We start from the raw sequence: 14,327 nt of genomic DNA, 5'->3' as shown, positions 1-14,327 counted from the left end.
ACAATTCCTTACAAAAACCCTCCCTGATCATTGGATTATATTGTGTTGCATATAATACGAGTGCCAAATATTGATTTACTGCCATCTTATGCCGCAGAACAACGTGCGCCAGTTCCAAAAAGTGGTCGAAGGCTTTAAGTCGCTGGGCTTCAATGACGACGAACTGGACTCAATCTACAGGATATTGGCGGCCATCATCAACTTGGGGGACGTGGACTTCTACCAAACTGTCGACAAGGACAACATGGAGCAGGCAACTGTCAACAACGTCGACCAGGTCATCGTAGGTGAGTGCGGCAACCGGCAACAATGTCGACCAGGTTATCGTAGGTGAAGGCAGAAGGTGGTGGTGCACATGAATGTACCTATATCGACACCATATCTCCACTTTGTCGTCAACATGTCATTTACGACGCAATATATCTTGACATTATTTTCCTATCTGATACCAGCGCATAGTATAAGAAATAGTTATTTGATAGAGTAAATACTCGTAAATCTTGAACATTGGATATCGATTGCTTATTTTGAACGTTTGTTTGTTTGTCAGTATCCGAGTTACTGGGTGTGGACGCCACGGAGCTGACGGAGGCTCTGACGTCGAACTCTGTGGTGACGCGTGGCGAGATCATCACGCGATACAACACCGTGGACGAGGCCATCTGCACCAGAGACGCCATGGCTAAGGCTATGTACGGGCGACTCTTTGACTGGATCGTCAACAATGTCAACCGCCTGCTCTCCTTCTGCCGCACTGTCTGGTGCGTACCATGTCTGCTTCTCCTCAGGCATATAGCGTTGAAAATACGTTGAATAAGCATCGTATCAATACAATCAATTTTAATCAACGTTGTTTTAACGTTATTTGCATTTGAAAATTTCACTAGATTTAGCAGTAAAACCTACGACCAATAAAATCCCAGGAAGTTTCCTCTGCTCTCTTTGTTGACTGGAACAATCGTACTATTTATCAGAACGATCATGTGGAAAAGCAATATTCCTAGTGTTCAGATCGACAAGCTTCATATATTTTCGCCTCCTATGTTAGTATTGCCTTTAATAAACACTATTTTCTAAGTTTTCGCTTATATGTATATATTTTAGCAGTAGAAAGACCTTGCTGAAGTTTCATTAAATTCTCTCCTTTTATAGCTCGGACCAACTGGCCGTGGGTTTGCTCGACATTTTCGGCTTCGAGAACTTCGAGAAGAACTCCTTCGAGCAGCTGTGCATCAATATCGCTAACGAGCAGCTGCAGTACTTCTTCAACCAGCACATCTTCACGTGGGAGCAACAGGAGTACATGGCCGAGGGCATACAGGTATGGTTAGGTTAGGGTAGGTTAGGTTATAATAATAATAGCGGTTTCAGCGTTTATTAGGCCGTAGGCCTGTCGCCGATTCTTAGCATCGCAGAACATTCACAGCTTGATGTGGTCTCGAACACACAACTCACTGCTCTCATTCTGCTGTGCTTAACCGCCCGGCCTCCTTGCTGATTTTTACCAGAAACTGGCGCACAGAGCTGGGATCGAACCCGCGCCTCTCTGCTCCAATCTTGGTACTCTAAACTTTAACCACTGGGCCTCCCTTAGGTTATGGTTAGGTTGTGATAGGTTAGGATTGATTAGGTTAAGTTGGAGCAGCAGGAGCACATCGCTGAGGACATGTAAGGCTTTGCGACCAGTCTTTGTTTTCAGATTGATTTACCACGTAAGAATCATGCTTATTTTGAGTATGTAATTTTGATATCAAACTAAGTTCCATCTAGATCCAACTTGCCACTGCGGTTTACTGATTAACTTCCTTGATATCTATTTTCATCTGTCCCACTACGACGCCCCTATATCATCATCTGCCCCCACTGTGACGCCTCCATGCATATTATCATTTGCCCCCACTTATAGCTCACATAACCCACCCAGGTTGACACAATCGAATTCGCGGACAACCGCCCCGTGCTGGACATGTTCCTGGCCAAGCCGCTGGGTCTGCTGGCGCTGCTGGACGAGGAGAGTCGCTTCCCGCAAGCCTGCAACTCTTCCCTCACTGGTAACTCTTGCTTTCTTTTCTTTGACTTGATAATTGGGATTAAAATAATATTTATTGTAATATTATTTGTACAGCAAACAGGAACAACTCGATTACCGTCGACACTTCTATTCTATTCTATTCTATTCTATTCTATTCTATTCAAGAAGATTGTTAAACATATAACATTTATTATCATCATAGAACAGCTCATTGGAACAGCCATAGAAGGAACGACCCTCACTGGTCACTTTTGCTTTATTATTTTCTTTGACTTAATCATCGGTAAACGTAGAATATTTATTTTAATCTTAGCTCATATAGGAAAAGCCTGATTATCATAGAAGTAACGTCACTTTTATTTATCACGCTCTGACAGAGAAGTTCCATAGCAACATCCGCTCCAAGTTCTACATTCGGCCGAAGAGCACCGCGCCCGAGTTCACCATCCAGCACTTCGCCGGCAAAGTCACCTACGAGGTTAAGAACTTCCTCGACAAGAACAAGAACTTCCTCCCTACTGAGGTCATCCACTTGCTGCGTCAGAGCTCCCATGAGGTCATCCGGTCAGTGCGGGGCGCTAACTTTTTCTCCAAAGATCCTCATAAATAATTAAACCTTAGCAGTTTGGAATAATTTAAGTACATTTTTTATGTACCTTTTCATACATCATGTAGTTATTCAGTTATTTATTTAGTTGGTTGTCCATAATTTTCATCACCATGGGGTTTTCCCATAATGTAAGTACGTCCGTTGTATATTTTATTGAAGCATCATGAAGTTTTGTATCGATTTAAGTACGTGCGTGCATTATAATTTCACACATAACAGAGTAACATATCGCCAGAGAGAGTATTATAACAGAGTATTGTGAAGCACAGTATTGTATCACTATTTGACAAGGTCTCACTTATTTCTCCGAGTGCGGAGTTGCTGGAGAGCGGAGTTGTTGTAAATGCCCATCCTGGTAGTGGCGACTAGGGAGGGGGGCGGAGTTGTAGCCGTTGAAGGCGAGGCTTCAGCATGAATTTGGTATGGTGTCGCAGAACAAACTTGGGGCACGTGTTACCTGAGATGATAATAATATTAAAGTTAAAGTATGTCCGTGTTCTGCTGCAGGTTTCTCTTCCAATGTCCGCTGACAAAGACAGGCAACCTTTACTACGCGTCCCCCCGGGGCTCGCCACCCGCTTCCTACAACTCCTCCCTCTCCAACTCCAGCAACAAGGTGATGCTTCTCCGTGTTTGGTTCTGGTAGTTACACCCAGAAAAAGGAATGAAAATTTATTGACATAGCGCTGTACTTTTTGCCCTTGTGAAGGTCCAATACAGATCTAGTTTGAAATTGTGAAATTCCCTTAATTTGAAATTGTAAGTAATTGTATCACTATTTGGACAGTATTGCCCATGTACAGTACTTTCTGAGTCCTAGTTGCTAGAGCGCACATTTATATGAGTCCAATGATGCAAAGGCGCTATTATAATTATATCGCTAGGTGGTACAATTTAATTCAAGATACATATGAACTGAGTGTATTTAATGCCTTTTTTATTATACCGGATATTGGATGCATCTAATGAATTATTTTCTTTTCATATTTGAGATTTGTGTGATGTTTGATGACATATTTTCTATTTTGTTGTTGTTAGTTTGACAGCCGCGGGCTGGCGTCGCAGACGAAGGCGCAGCAGACGGTAGGCACTTACTTCAGGTACTCCCTCATGGACCTCCTCCAGAAGATGGTTAATGGAAGTCCTCACTTCGTGCGCTGCATCAAACCCAACGACCAGAAGGCCAAGAACTCCTTTGACCGAGACAAGGTAAGTCTTCGATGTATTCTTTGACTTGGAGAAATTAAGCTAACGTTATTTCGATGCTCTCATTGAATTCATTCATTGAGAATTCATTATACTGGGATTAATTGTATTGAATCTATCACTTATCGATTCTTCCTGACTATTTATCATCTGTGCGATTTTTTACAACTGTCAACGATCTGGAAATTTTAGGAAACCTGAAGTTTCATCGAAGTTTCATTGAAGTCTCCGTCGTGTAACAAAGATTTTATCCAGCATCCCTCATAAGTTGACTAACATTTTGTCCATGAAATAAACTGTCATCAGATCAAAAATTGATCTGAACACTGGAACAATGTATGTCGAAAATTGATCTGAACACTGGAATAATGTATGTATCAAATTGTCCGAATGGTAACCCCTTTTTCTGCACGCAGCACTGATACTCGCTCTTGCGGGGGCCAAACTTGACCATCCAACCAAGGGCAAGAGTCAATTGCTATCTGGACAAAGTATCACATATTTCTATTATCAACAAAAAGTGCGTCGCTATTACGACAATAGTTTCACTTATTTCTCTGAGAAAAGGCTTGTGTTTGGCCTGTCTAACCCCGCGTGTCACTCTCGTCTCAGGTGGAGCAGCAGCTGCGCTACGCAGGCGTCATGGAGACCGTGCGTATCCGGCAGCACGGCTACAGCCACAGGATTCTCTTCGCAGACTTCCTCAGGAGGTGAAGGATTGCTTTATTCGTACAAAACTGGAACAGTTTTTTCTATCTTTTATTTTTATCTTAACTTTATCGAAAGATCACTCACATCAACTCGAAGAACTCTGAAACGATTCAATTTTCAATTGAATTGAATTAAATTAAATTTTATCGATTTTTTAATTTTTGCTAATTCATTCATATAATTTTGAAGCAATGTTATTACTGCCGACCATAACTGGTGGATTATTATTGGATGCTTCGTATAATTTACCGAGATTTGGTTCTTTAACGTGATAATTTATGCTTGATATCATTTGATGAAATATCAGAACAACTAATCATGAAAACAATTTTCGACGCTGGCCGTACTAATTCTATACATTTTTACTACAGTCTTATTCACTAATCCTATAGTCTTCTATATTCTTCTTTACGTTTTTTACAGTTTCGTCAGTCTTATTCACTTTTCCCACAGTCTTATTCACTATTCCCACAGTCTTATTCACTTTCCCCACAGTCTTATTTACTTTTCTCACAGTCTTTACACTTTTCCCACAGTCTTATTCACTTTTTCAACAGTCTCATTCACTTTTCCCACAGTCTTATTCACTTTTCCCACAGTCTTATTCACTTTTCTTGCAGTCTTATTTACTTTTCCCAGTCTTTTGAATTTTACCCAAAGTTTTTTACATTTTCATCACAGTATTATCTATTTTCTTCATTTTCTCCTTGACTTTGATGCCCCCCGGTCAGGTATTGCTTCCTTGCGTTCAACTACGACGAGCGGGTGCTGGCGACGCGGGACAACTGTCGCCTCCTGCTGGTGCGCCTCAAGATGGACGGCTGGGCGCTGGGCAAGACTAAGGTCTTCCTCAAGTATTACCACGTCGAGTTCCTCACCAAGATCTACGAGAAGGAGGTACTCAACTTTTATTCTGAAAATTTTTTTCGAAGACTTTCGTCTCAATTTTTCTGATGTTGAAAATAGAAAAAAGTTTAAAAGATAGAAGTTAGATCAAAACTTCGTCTGATTCAAATCTTTTGGGCGCTTTTTCTAAGTTTTTAATTGTCTGCACTTGAACAGCGAAGGAAATGTAAGAAATAAACTTAATTGGGTAAAGATTTTAGCTCTGTTAGAATTTTTCACTACTTCGTTCTTAGCAGGTCGGCTGTACTTAGAATAAGACTATAAAATTGTTTAACTATTAATATTAATGTTAATTAATTTAAATAATGAAATTTAAATAAATAATTAAATTTTATTGATCAAAAAATGTAACGAATTAATCAATTAATTAATCTTAATTAGTTAATATAATTATTTAATTAACATTAATTTAACCCAGCGATGCTTTACATTACCGCGTCAACTATGAGTTCGTGTATGGGCTATTATTTTAGTCTAATTTATTTGCTGATGACTTCTACTATTTGATATTGTATTTTCACCGCGTACTTGACATAATCAACTATTATCATCACTACAGTTGCGGCGCATCATCACAGTGCAGGCGTGCGTACGCAGCTGGCTGGCGCGCGTACGCTTCCAGAAGCTGCAGCGCAAGCAGTGGGCGCTCGCTACCTCCGTGCTCACGCTACAGAAGTCAGTCTTGTTGTTCTTGTCACACCACCTATCTTAATAAATTATTCATTTAATTAATTTACTATTATTTTAATAATGTCACTCGTTTGCTTGAATCGCAAATTCACTAAAAACTTAAAAGCAAAGAAAACTCCAAAAAAATTTATAGTATCTATCTAAATAATTTTTCTATTTATTGGTCAGAGTGAAGAATATTTACAATATGTTTCAACAGACACGTTCGCGGGTACCTCACCCGGAAGCGGCTCAACGCAGCGGCCGCACCCGCGGCTGCGTCTCCGCCGCCAGAAAAAACTGGCAAGCCCCAAAAGTCTCCCAAGAAGGGCAAGGAAAACCGCAAAGAAAAAGCCCCGCCACCGCCAGAAAACATCCAGCCTGGTGAGCAGCTCAGAATTTTTTTAGATAAAACCTGACGAGATAGGTAAATTTCTATGTGAAATGTCATAGTCTATGCGAAATTTCATGTATATGTGAAATTTCAAGTCGATGTGAAATTTCAAGTCGATGTGAAATTTCAAGTCGATATGAAATTTCAAGTCGATGTGAAATTTCAAGTCGATGTGAAATTTGATGTCTAGATTATCATTCTACTTATGTGCTGCCTGTTTTGCATTTGCTTCTTGCGCGAACAAATGCACGCATGCAGACGGTAACTGTTTCTTTACTTCGTCTTATACTTGAATAACTTTAAAGATTCAAATGTAAGTTAGCATGAGACACATTCATTTTAAGTGAATATTCTCAATGCTTACCTGCATGTAGCTCGTTAAGAACCACTTCATATTAATCTTAATGTTAAGTGAGGGGTTATAATTAAGTGGAGTTATAATTAATAAATTGATTCAAAACAGGCTTAGGTAGCTGCATTTTTTGTTTGAATAATAAACTCAAACGCATGTTCGAGGGCTGAATTTAACTCGTATTTCATTTAATCACTCATTTAATAAACAGTTATAGAGGCTTCAGTTAGTAATTAGTTTTATCTATTTAGTTAATAATTAATTTGAACATAAAACAAGCTGCTGGGCGGCCCCCGCGACGAGCGGAGGAGATGACGAAGGAGGACGCAGCGCTTGTGATCCAAACACGTCAGTCGCTAGTCACGTCCTGACGAGCGCTCTTATTGCACGTCGCTGCTGCATGTGTTGCTTGGTGCTTGCGTGTGTAGTGGAGATACGTGAAGCTGGGATACGTGGTAGCCTTGAAGCTTGGATACGTGGCAGCCTTGGATACGTGGTAGCCTTGGATACGTGGTATCCTTGGATACGTGGTAGCCTTGAAGCTTGGATACGTGATAGCTTTACAGCTCAGCTCGTAGCAACCTCGTTTGTGTCGCATGTAGTGATGTTAACCTTTTTTAAACCATGTTGGCCTGTCGCTAATTCCATCCTGCAAACTTGCCGATTTCAACCTAAAATTTTCCAACCAGTTGCAGGTTTCAAACCCTCAACTCTCTGTTCAAATCTTGGCGATCTTAACCACTAGGCCATGCCGAGCTTCCACTAGTAAACTCTATCGTAGTGTTACACTTGCATCGCATGCTTCAGTCATCGTAACTGAAGCAAGAAGCAAGGAATCATAATTGAAGGGTACTATCGTACACTTCAATTTCAATCCGTACCCTTCAATTTCAGTCAACGACCGATTTAAAACCTATAGTCACCGTGGGTTCTTTCGAGCACCTCGTCACATCATATATTTGTGCCTGTAAGGCTCATAAGAATCGTCTTTTTAAGTCAACAAATTACAATGATCATGAACCGCTGACTATTGCTGCATTCTTGAACCAGCTCATGCACTTGCGGAACAGATGCAACCTATTCAGTCGTTTGTCGCAAACGCAAATCAATTAAGAGCAACAGTAATGTGCACTATCTTAGTAGCTGTATTAGCTCGGATAAAAGGCAATATTCCGGATAAAAAACAATACATTGTCCTTGCAGCAATCATTATTGCCGTCTCACTAGCGAGAGGCAATGCAGTATCAGTGCAGTGAATATCACCTTGAGCCCTACTTTCAAAACTCGCCAAGTACACGAAGAGGCCTAAGTACATGTAGCGGCCTAAGTACACGTAGCAGCCCAAGTACACGTAAAGGTCTAAGTAAACGTAGCGGCTCAAATACGCGTAAAGGCCTAAGTACACGTAACGGCTCAAGTTCAAGTAAAGGCCTAAGTACACCGTTCACGTAACGGCTCAAGTACAAGTAATGCCTAAGTACACGTAACGGCTCAAGTACAAGTACAGGCCTAAGTACACGTAGCGGCCCAATGACACGTTGCGGCTCAAGTACAAGTAAAGACATAAGAATACGTAGCAGCTCATGTACAAGTAAAGGCCTAAGTACACGTAAAGGCCTAAGTACACGTAGCGGCTCAAGTACACGTAAAGGCCTAAGTACACGTGTGGCCCAAATACACGTAAATTACACGTAGCGGCCGATAATTTCGTCGGTGACTGATCAGTTTAGCTTGAAGAGTACTCAGCGACTGCCTGACGGAGCAATAAACTCTGTAAGTATTTATGATGGTACGGCCACTTGTCTAAGTAAACTGACGCCCGCAGGGTTCCGGGGCTTCAAGGTGCGGCAGGAGTGGGGCCCGGTGCTGGAGGAGCGCCTCAGGGCGCTGGTCGAGGCCCAGGACACCGCTGAAGAGGCCGAGAGGGCGCTTAAGGTACCAACCGCCATAGGACCAACCGCCACATTTGCCAGATTGTTTGACGACTTTCATGGACGCTGTCGTGCCTAATATCTATGCAAAATATCACTCATCTGATTTTTGTTAGGTGTTTAAAAGGTTTTATGAGTCCCATTTATTGTTATAAGGCCCATAGGCTCTTATGAGGCTCTCAGGTTCTTGAATTCCCTCACAGGCGGAGGGGCTGAGTCCTGAGGAGGCGGCTATGGTGATACAGAAGTTCTGGGGGCGCCACAAGCGGGCGAAGCAGGAGAAAAATCCCCATCCAAACCCCACCAAACGGGGCTCTACTCCCTCAACTCGCATGTCCGACCTCATCATGTTCTCGGAGCAGGTGAGTGACGTCATCATGTGCCCCCCACTAAGGACGCCGTGCGTCCCCCACTAAGGGCGCCGTGTGTGCCCCACTAAAGGCACCGTGTGTCCCCCACTAAGGGCGCCGTGTGTCCCCCACTAATGGCGCCGTGTGCCCCCACTAAGGGCGCCGTGTGTGCCCCACTAAAGGCACCGTGTGTCCCCCACTAAGGGCGCCGTGTCCCCCACTAAGGGCGCCGTGTGTGTGCAGGTGCACGTCTGTAACCAGGACGTCCACAGCGCCCTGCGCAGGATCAAGGGGGGCGTCGAGGACATAAGGGCGCCGCCATCGGACTACAAGCGCCCCCGGGGCTTCCAGGACGTGCCTGAGATGCTGCACGAGCAGCGCAAGCGTCTGGCGCCCCAGGTACGTATATAGTTATTGCTGGTAAATAGTTTAGGTAAATAATAAATAATAATATAATGATGATTGGTGGTAAATAGTTTAGATAAATAATAAATAATAATATAATGATGATTGGTGGTAAATAGTTTAGATAACTCTTGCCTCTCCCTACCCTCAAGTGACATGTCCTCCCTCACCTCTTACCCTCAGGTGGGGGGCGGAGGGCGCGTGAATGTGAGGGTAACGGCCATGAGAGACCAGCAGCCCTCGCCAGGGTTCACAGACCTGCTGCAGATCAACAGGTGAGCCTTCGTCCTGACATGACGTGAGCCTTCGTCATGACATAACGTGAGCCTGAGTCCTGACATGACGTGAGCCTGAGACCTGACATGACGTGAGCCTGAGTCCTGACATGACGTGAGCCTGAGACCTGACATGACGTGAGCCTTCGTCATGACATGACGTGAGCCTGAGTCCTGGCATGACGTGAGCCTTCGTCATGACATGACGTGAGCCTTCGTCCTGACATGACGTGAGCCTGAGTCCTGACATGACGTGAGCCTTCGTCCTGACATGACGTGGCCGGGACCATGAGGAGACGTGGTTGCTGACGTGAGCCTGAGTCCTGACATGACGTGAGCCTTCGTCCTGACATGACGTGGCCGGGACCATGAGGAGACGTGGTTGCTGATACTGCGAGCCACCATCGTTATTTATTTATTTTTTTTAAGTGCAAAGAGAACTTTGCTTCAAATCTGTGAATTATTCAGAGTATTGTTTGTACTAAATAAAGCTCTTCGGGTTGATGACGAGACGTTGTTGCTGATGGTTAGAGGCTTCATTGTTATTATTGTTTAATTTTTGAAAGCAGAAAAAGCTTGTCTCAAATCTGTTTTTAATTATCTTAACATAAAACATGATTGTTATTCTTATTCAGCTTTTATATCCAATTTGGAACAAAACGAAGAAGAATTTTATCCCATGAGAGAGGGTCCAACGTGTCATACCAGATTATTAGTTCAAAATCTTTCCCTGCATGAAACGTAAGCTTTCCATTCTCAACTGCGAAACACATTTCCTATTTCTTCCAAGATTAAAAACAAATCTTCTATTTTTAAAACATCGAAGCCTTTCATTCACACTGATCTAGTTTTTCTTTTAATATTCAAATCACATTTCATTTGATGTCTCCACATTAATTTCCTTCTGCAGCAACTCTTTATCTTGTGCTTCCCTCTACTGGTGTCTGCTCTATAATTTCACTACATTACTATACCTATTGTTTACTATCGTCAATACTTTAATCTGGACACATCAACTAATCTTACTCTTCATTCCTTCAAGAATACCAAACATAATGCGGGTCGCTGTTTACCTTGGAATTTCTTCAATTTTGTGACTCAGAAAGTTGCCTTAGGCAATGTTTCATCTAATTTACTTTGACAAATGAGGCAATAATTCACCTCAAATTAGTTTCGCCGCTATTTAATGATTCACTGACATGCGTAAGTTCATTTGTTGAATTGAATGATTCACTGAATCATTCATTCATTCTCACTGAATCTAAGTGACTTAGTAAGTTAGTAAGAGTGACTTACTAAGTGACTTAGTAAGTTAGTAAGAGTGACTTACTAAGTGACTTAGTAAGTTAGTAAGAGGCTGAATGATTCACTGAATCATTCAATCATTCTCGCTGAATGATTCACTGACGTGCGTAAGTTCATTCATTTTAAAATTCACTGAACGCAGCGATGAGGACCTCCTGCCAGACGTGTCGCCTGACACGCCCTGGGACGCGCCCCTGCAGCGCAGGCAGCAGCCGTCCAGGTAGCGCTCCGGCAGGCGTCCTGCGACTTCTTCTTACGTTGTCTCCTACTTAATTAGAGTGCCATTTGTCCCTACGTTGTATAGTCCTACTCCTCTCTGCCGTCCCACTTAGTCCTGCTCCTCCTTGCCGTCCTACTTAGAGTCTACTCCTCCCTGCGCCGTGGCTTCATGTTGAGAAAGTGGTGTTTTCTCTCTTCCCGTCTGCTGAGTCGCCACTTTGTTCCAATAATGTGACATCATCCATCTTCTTATGCTTCTATTTTTTGCTCTTTTCTTTTGCGCGTTATTCTTCCTCCGTTTATTTGAAGTGCATAGCACATTTTAACGCCACTCTGTTACTCTAAATCTCGTGCCTCTCATTGCCGAACGTTACCCTCTCTACGCGCAGAAAATATTTCAAACCCTATATTTTGGTAGCTCCGCTCCTGAACATTGTTTATCATCTTCACTACGTCCATGTGTAGTCTTCCGACGAGTGTTCAGCAAGAACTCTATACTTATTACGCCCACGAAACCTATAAAACTTTCAACTGATTCAACACAACGGCTATTATTCGCAATGCTCACAGCGTTTGAAATGCCTTATCTCTCATGGCCGCAAACGCTTTTAAATGCTGCAATCTCTCGCTGAAAACTCTTTTATTATTCCCTAGCGCTTGTCACTGAGGCTGCCATTGCCGATCTGTGTGCGTTTAAAGAAGTTATTCCTGTTTACTATTTAGTAAATTGAAGTTATTCCTGTTTTCTATTTATTAAATTTGGGTTGAAATTTTGCCTACAGACACAACAACAAGCGCGTGAAGCAACACGTCGCGCCCCCTGTCAGGAGCCCCGCGGGGGGCGAGGCCCCTCGAGGCGACATGTTCGAGGAGCACAAAGCGAACCTGCAGCACGGCGCCCTGCAGAGCCAGCGGATGCTCAACGAGGCGAGGGAAGCTCAACACCTGCGTCAGTGGCCTGACGCAGGCCCTCTCAAGGGCGTGTCTCCCGTCGACTTCAGGCACGACGGTCCTGAGAGGTGATTATAATTTATGATTATTAATATATTTGGTTATCACTATTTGGGGGAAAAATTATCTCGAATTCTTTCAAAATAATAGGATGATTCCAAAACAGAATATTGTGAAATTGTCTCTTTTGTTGTTAATGTAAATGCATTTTTCCCAGTCGACCCAACCATAGACTTGAGAACCTCGTATAATTATAGAGCAAACTAATTATGGCGAAAGATTATCACAAATCCCTACATTAATTTTGCATAATTATATAACAAAATATTATAAAATGATCTCTGTTAAAATATATAGAATATATTTTTCTCCTTCTACTACAACTATACACTAGAGTACATTACCGTACGTCTAAAATGTCTCGTACCCCAGAGGACGATCGACACCCACGACGAACCTGCAGGCGGCGAGCGAGTTGCGTCAGATGTTACGCACGACCCAGACGCCCGTGTCAGGATCACGTGTAGGACCTGCTGCTGCTGGAGGCGCTGACGAGGAGCTTTCAGGACCCTTCAACTTCCAGCAGTTCCTTCGCAGGACAAACTACGCCCCCACAGACACCATCAGACTCAGACAAAAGGAGCGCGAGAAGCGCAGCTCAAACGGCGCTTTCTAGGGAAAGCGGCTCTGCTTGAGTTACTTTCTTCCCTGAGTCATGAATATTGTTTTATGTTCGCGTTATTATTGCGACATAACTTGATGACCTGAACACTTGGGAAAATGAATGGCTCATGTTGTCCAAATAGGGCCCACTTTATAATATAATACACAGCAGGATCAGGAAGCGGACGTAGCACTGATACCCTTTTTTAAATGGCCAGACTGAGCCACGATGACCCACATATGGGCAAAAAATGCATAGTTATTTGGACACTGTCTCACTCATTTCTCTGTGTGTACTTTTTCATATGGGAAAATCAGCCAAATTATTCGAGCTACGCGAGAAATGAGTCCCTACAACAGATAGCGTGTTTTGTGATGGACCTTCTATTGATATTCCTTTCTGTTGCCCAAAGTTAAGACATTCTACGAGTATATGTCTGTCTAAAAGTGCAATGACTACTCCTCCCTTGAATGATATATACCAGGTCCATTAAGTCGCCATGCTTTGGCCTTTGTATCATTCGGTAATTGCTGAGCCTTGCCCCGTTGGTTAATTTTTTCAGTCATCACCTATAACGGCATTTAGTGCTGTGAGCTACTGCAAATTGTACAATATTTGAACAGAAATGGATCGTATACTTTCGATCCAATTTCTGCCATTCCTCCTCAAAAGCTTTGATACAACGTGCTTGACGAAAAAAAATCTTCTGGTGTTTAGAACACTCAGTTATTGTGGAATTTTGTAGGTATATAGAACGTAGAGAAGGTATATGCACTCAACATTCTCCTCGATTTCAGGAAATTTCCTTGAAATCGGAAAATGTAAATAGCTTTACTCTTTAGTGTTTTCGTTGTCAAGCGCGTAGTGTGAAGCTGAACAGTGTTTTTCTCAGTTTTTTATTTTTATTATTGAAATATTTTAATGCTTATTGTTGGAAATTCAAAGTTTTTAGAGTATTTATCTAAACAAATTTATTTATTGTAGATAAGACATTATTGTTCTTTCTTACCACGTTCATAGTCTTAATGTTTATAAACTTACATGTGTGTGTGGCGGTGTATGTCTCAGTATATACGCTTTAGAGCATCACTCTAAAAAATGAACGCGTCTTATTGTACAAATAGTGACACAATTTTTTACCTACATCACTGGTCGACATCGGACGTATCCTTGATATGCTCCCCGACCAAAATGAGTCAGGATTACTCACACAGGGGCAAAAAGTGTATCACTATTTGGACACAGTCACACTCATTTATTTGAGTGTAGATTTGTTTAACATGGCATAGTTCGTGTAGTTGAACGCTGTATTTTCTGTATTACCGATGCTAGTCATTACAACAAAAG

At 42.4% G+C, this 14,327-nt stretch overlaps 1 protein-coding gene across 1 annotated transcript in view; it reads left to right on the top strand.

Annotated features, from left to right (window-relative positions):
- LOC108682138 (myosin-IIIb) overlaps window positions 1-13,916 on the top strand; it is a 40,675-nt gene extending 26,759 nt beyond the window's left edge. Inside the window, exons 14-32 of the mRNA XM_018171255.2 lie at window positions 98-287; window positions 551-761; window positions 1,153-1,321; window positions 1,925-2,051; window positions 2,410-2,596; window positions 3,150-3,258; window positions 3,681-3,851; window positions 4,461-4,558; window positions 5,291-5,456; window positions 6,025-6,140; window positions 6,355-6,518; window positions 7,160-7,228; window positions 8,706-8,815; window positions 9,015-9,173; window positions 9,405-9,560; window positions 9,750-9,841; window positions 11,289-11,366; window positions 12,148-12,384; window positions 12,749-13,916. Of these exons, the coding sequence (XP_018026744.1) occupies window positions 98-287; window positions 551-761; window positions 1,153-1,321; window positions 1,925-2,051; window positions 2,410-2,596; window positions 3,150-3,258; window positions 3,681-3,851; window positions 4,461-4,558; window positions 5,291-5,456; window positions 6,025-6,140; window positions 6,355-6,518; window positions 7,160-7,228; window positions 8,706-8,815; window positions 9,015-9,173; window positions 9,405-9,560; window positions 9,750-9,841; window positions 11,289-11,366; window positions 12,148-12,384; window positions 12,749-12,992 (2,853 nt within the window). The 3' untranslated portion in view covers window positions 12,993-13,916. The remainder of the gene's footprint in view (window positions 1-97; window positions 288-550; window positions 762-1,152; window positions 1,322-1,924; window positions 2,052-2,409; window positions 2,597-3,149; window positions 3,259-3,680; window positions 3,852-4,460; window positions 4,559-5,290; window positions 5,457-6,024; window positions 6,141-6,354; window positions 6,519-7,159; window positions 7,229-8,705; window positions 8,816-9,014; window positions 9,174-9,404; window positions 9,561-9,749; window positions 9,842-11,288; window positions 11,367-12,147; window positions 12,385-12,748) is intronic.
- Window positions 13,917-14,327: the final 411 nt, after the last annotated feature.

Source organism: Hyalella azteca, unplaced genomic scaffold, assembly GCF_000764305.2.
Source record: "Hyalella azteca isolate HAZT.00-mixed unplaced genomic scaffold, Hazt_2.0.2 contig13234, whole genome shotgun sequence".
NCBI lineage: Eukaryota > Metazoa > Arthropoda > Malacostraca > Amphipoda > Hyalellidae > Hyalella > Hyalella azteca.
This window is presented reverse-complemented; position numbering and strand designations above follow the sequence as displayed.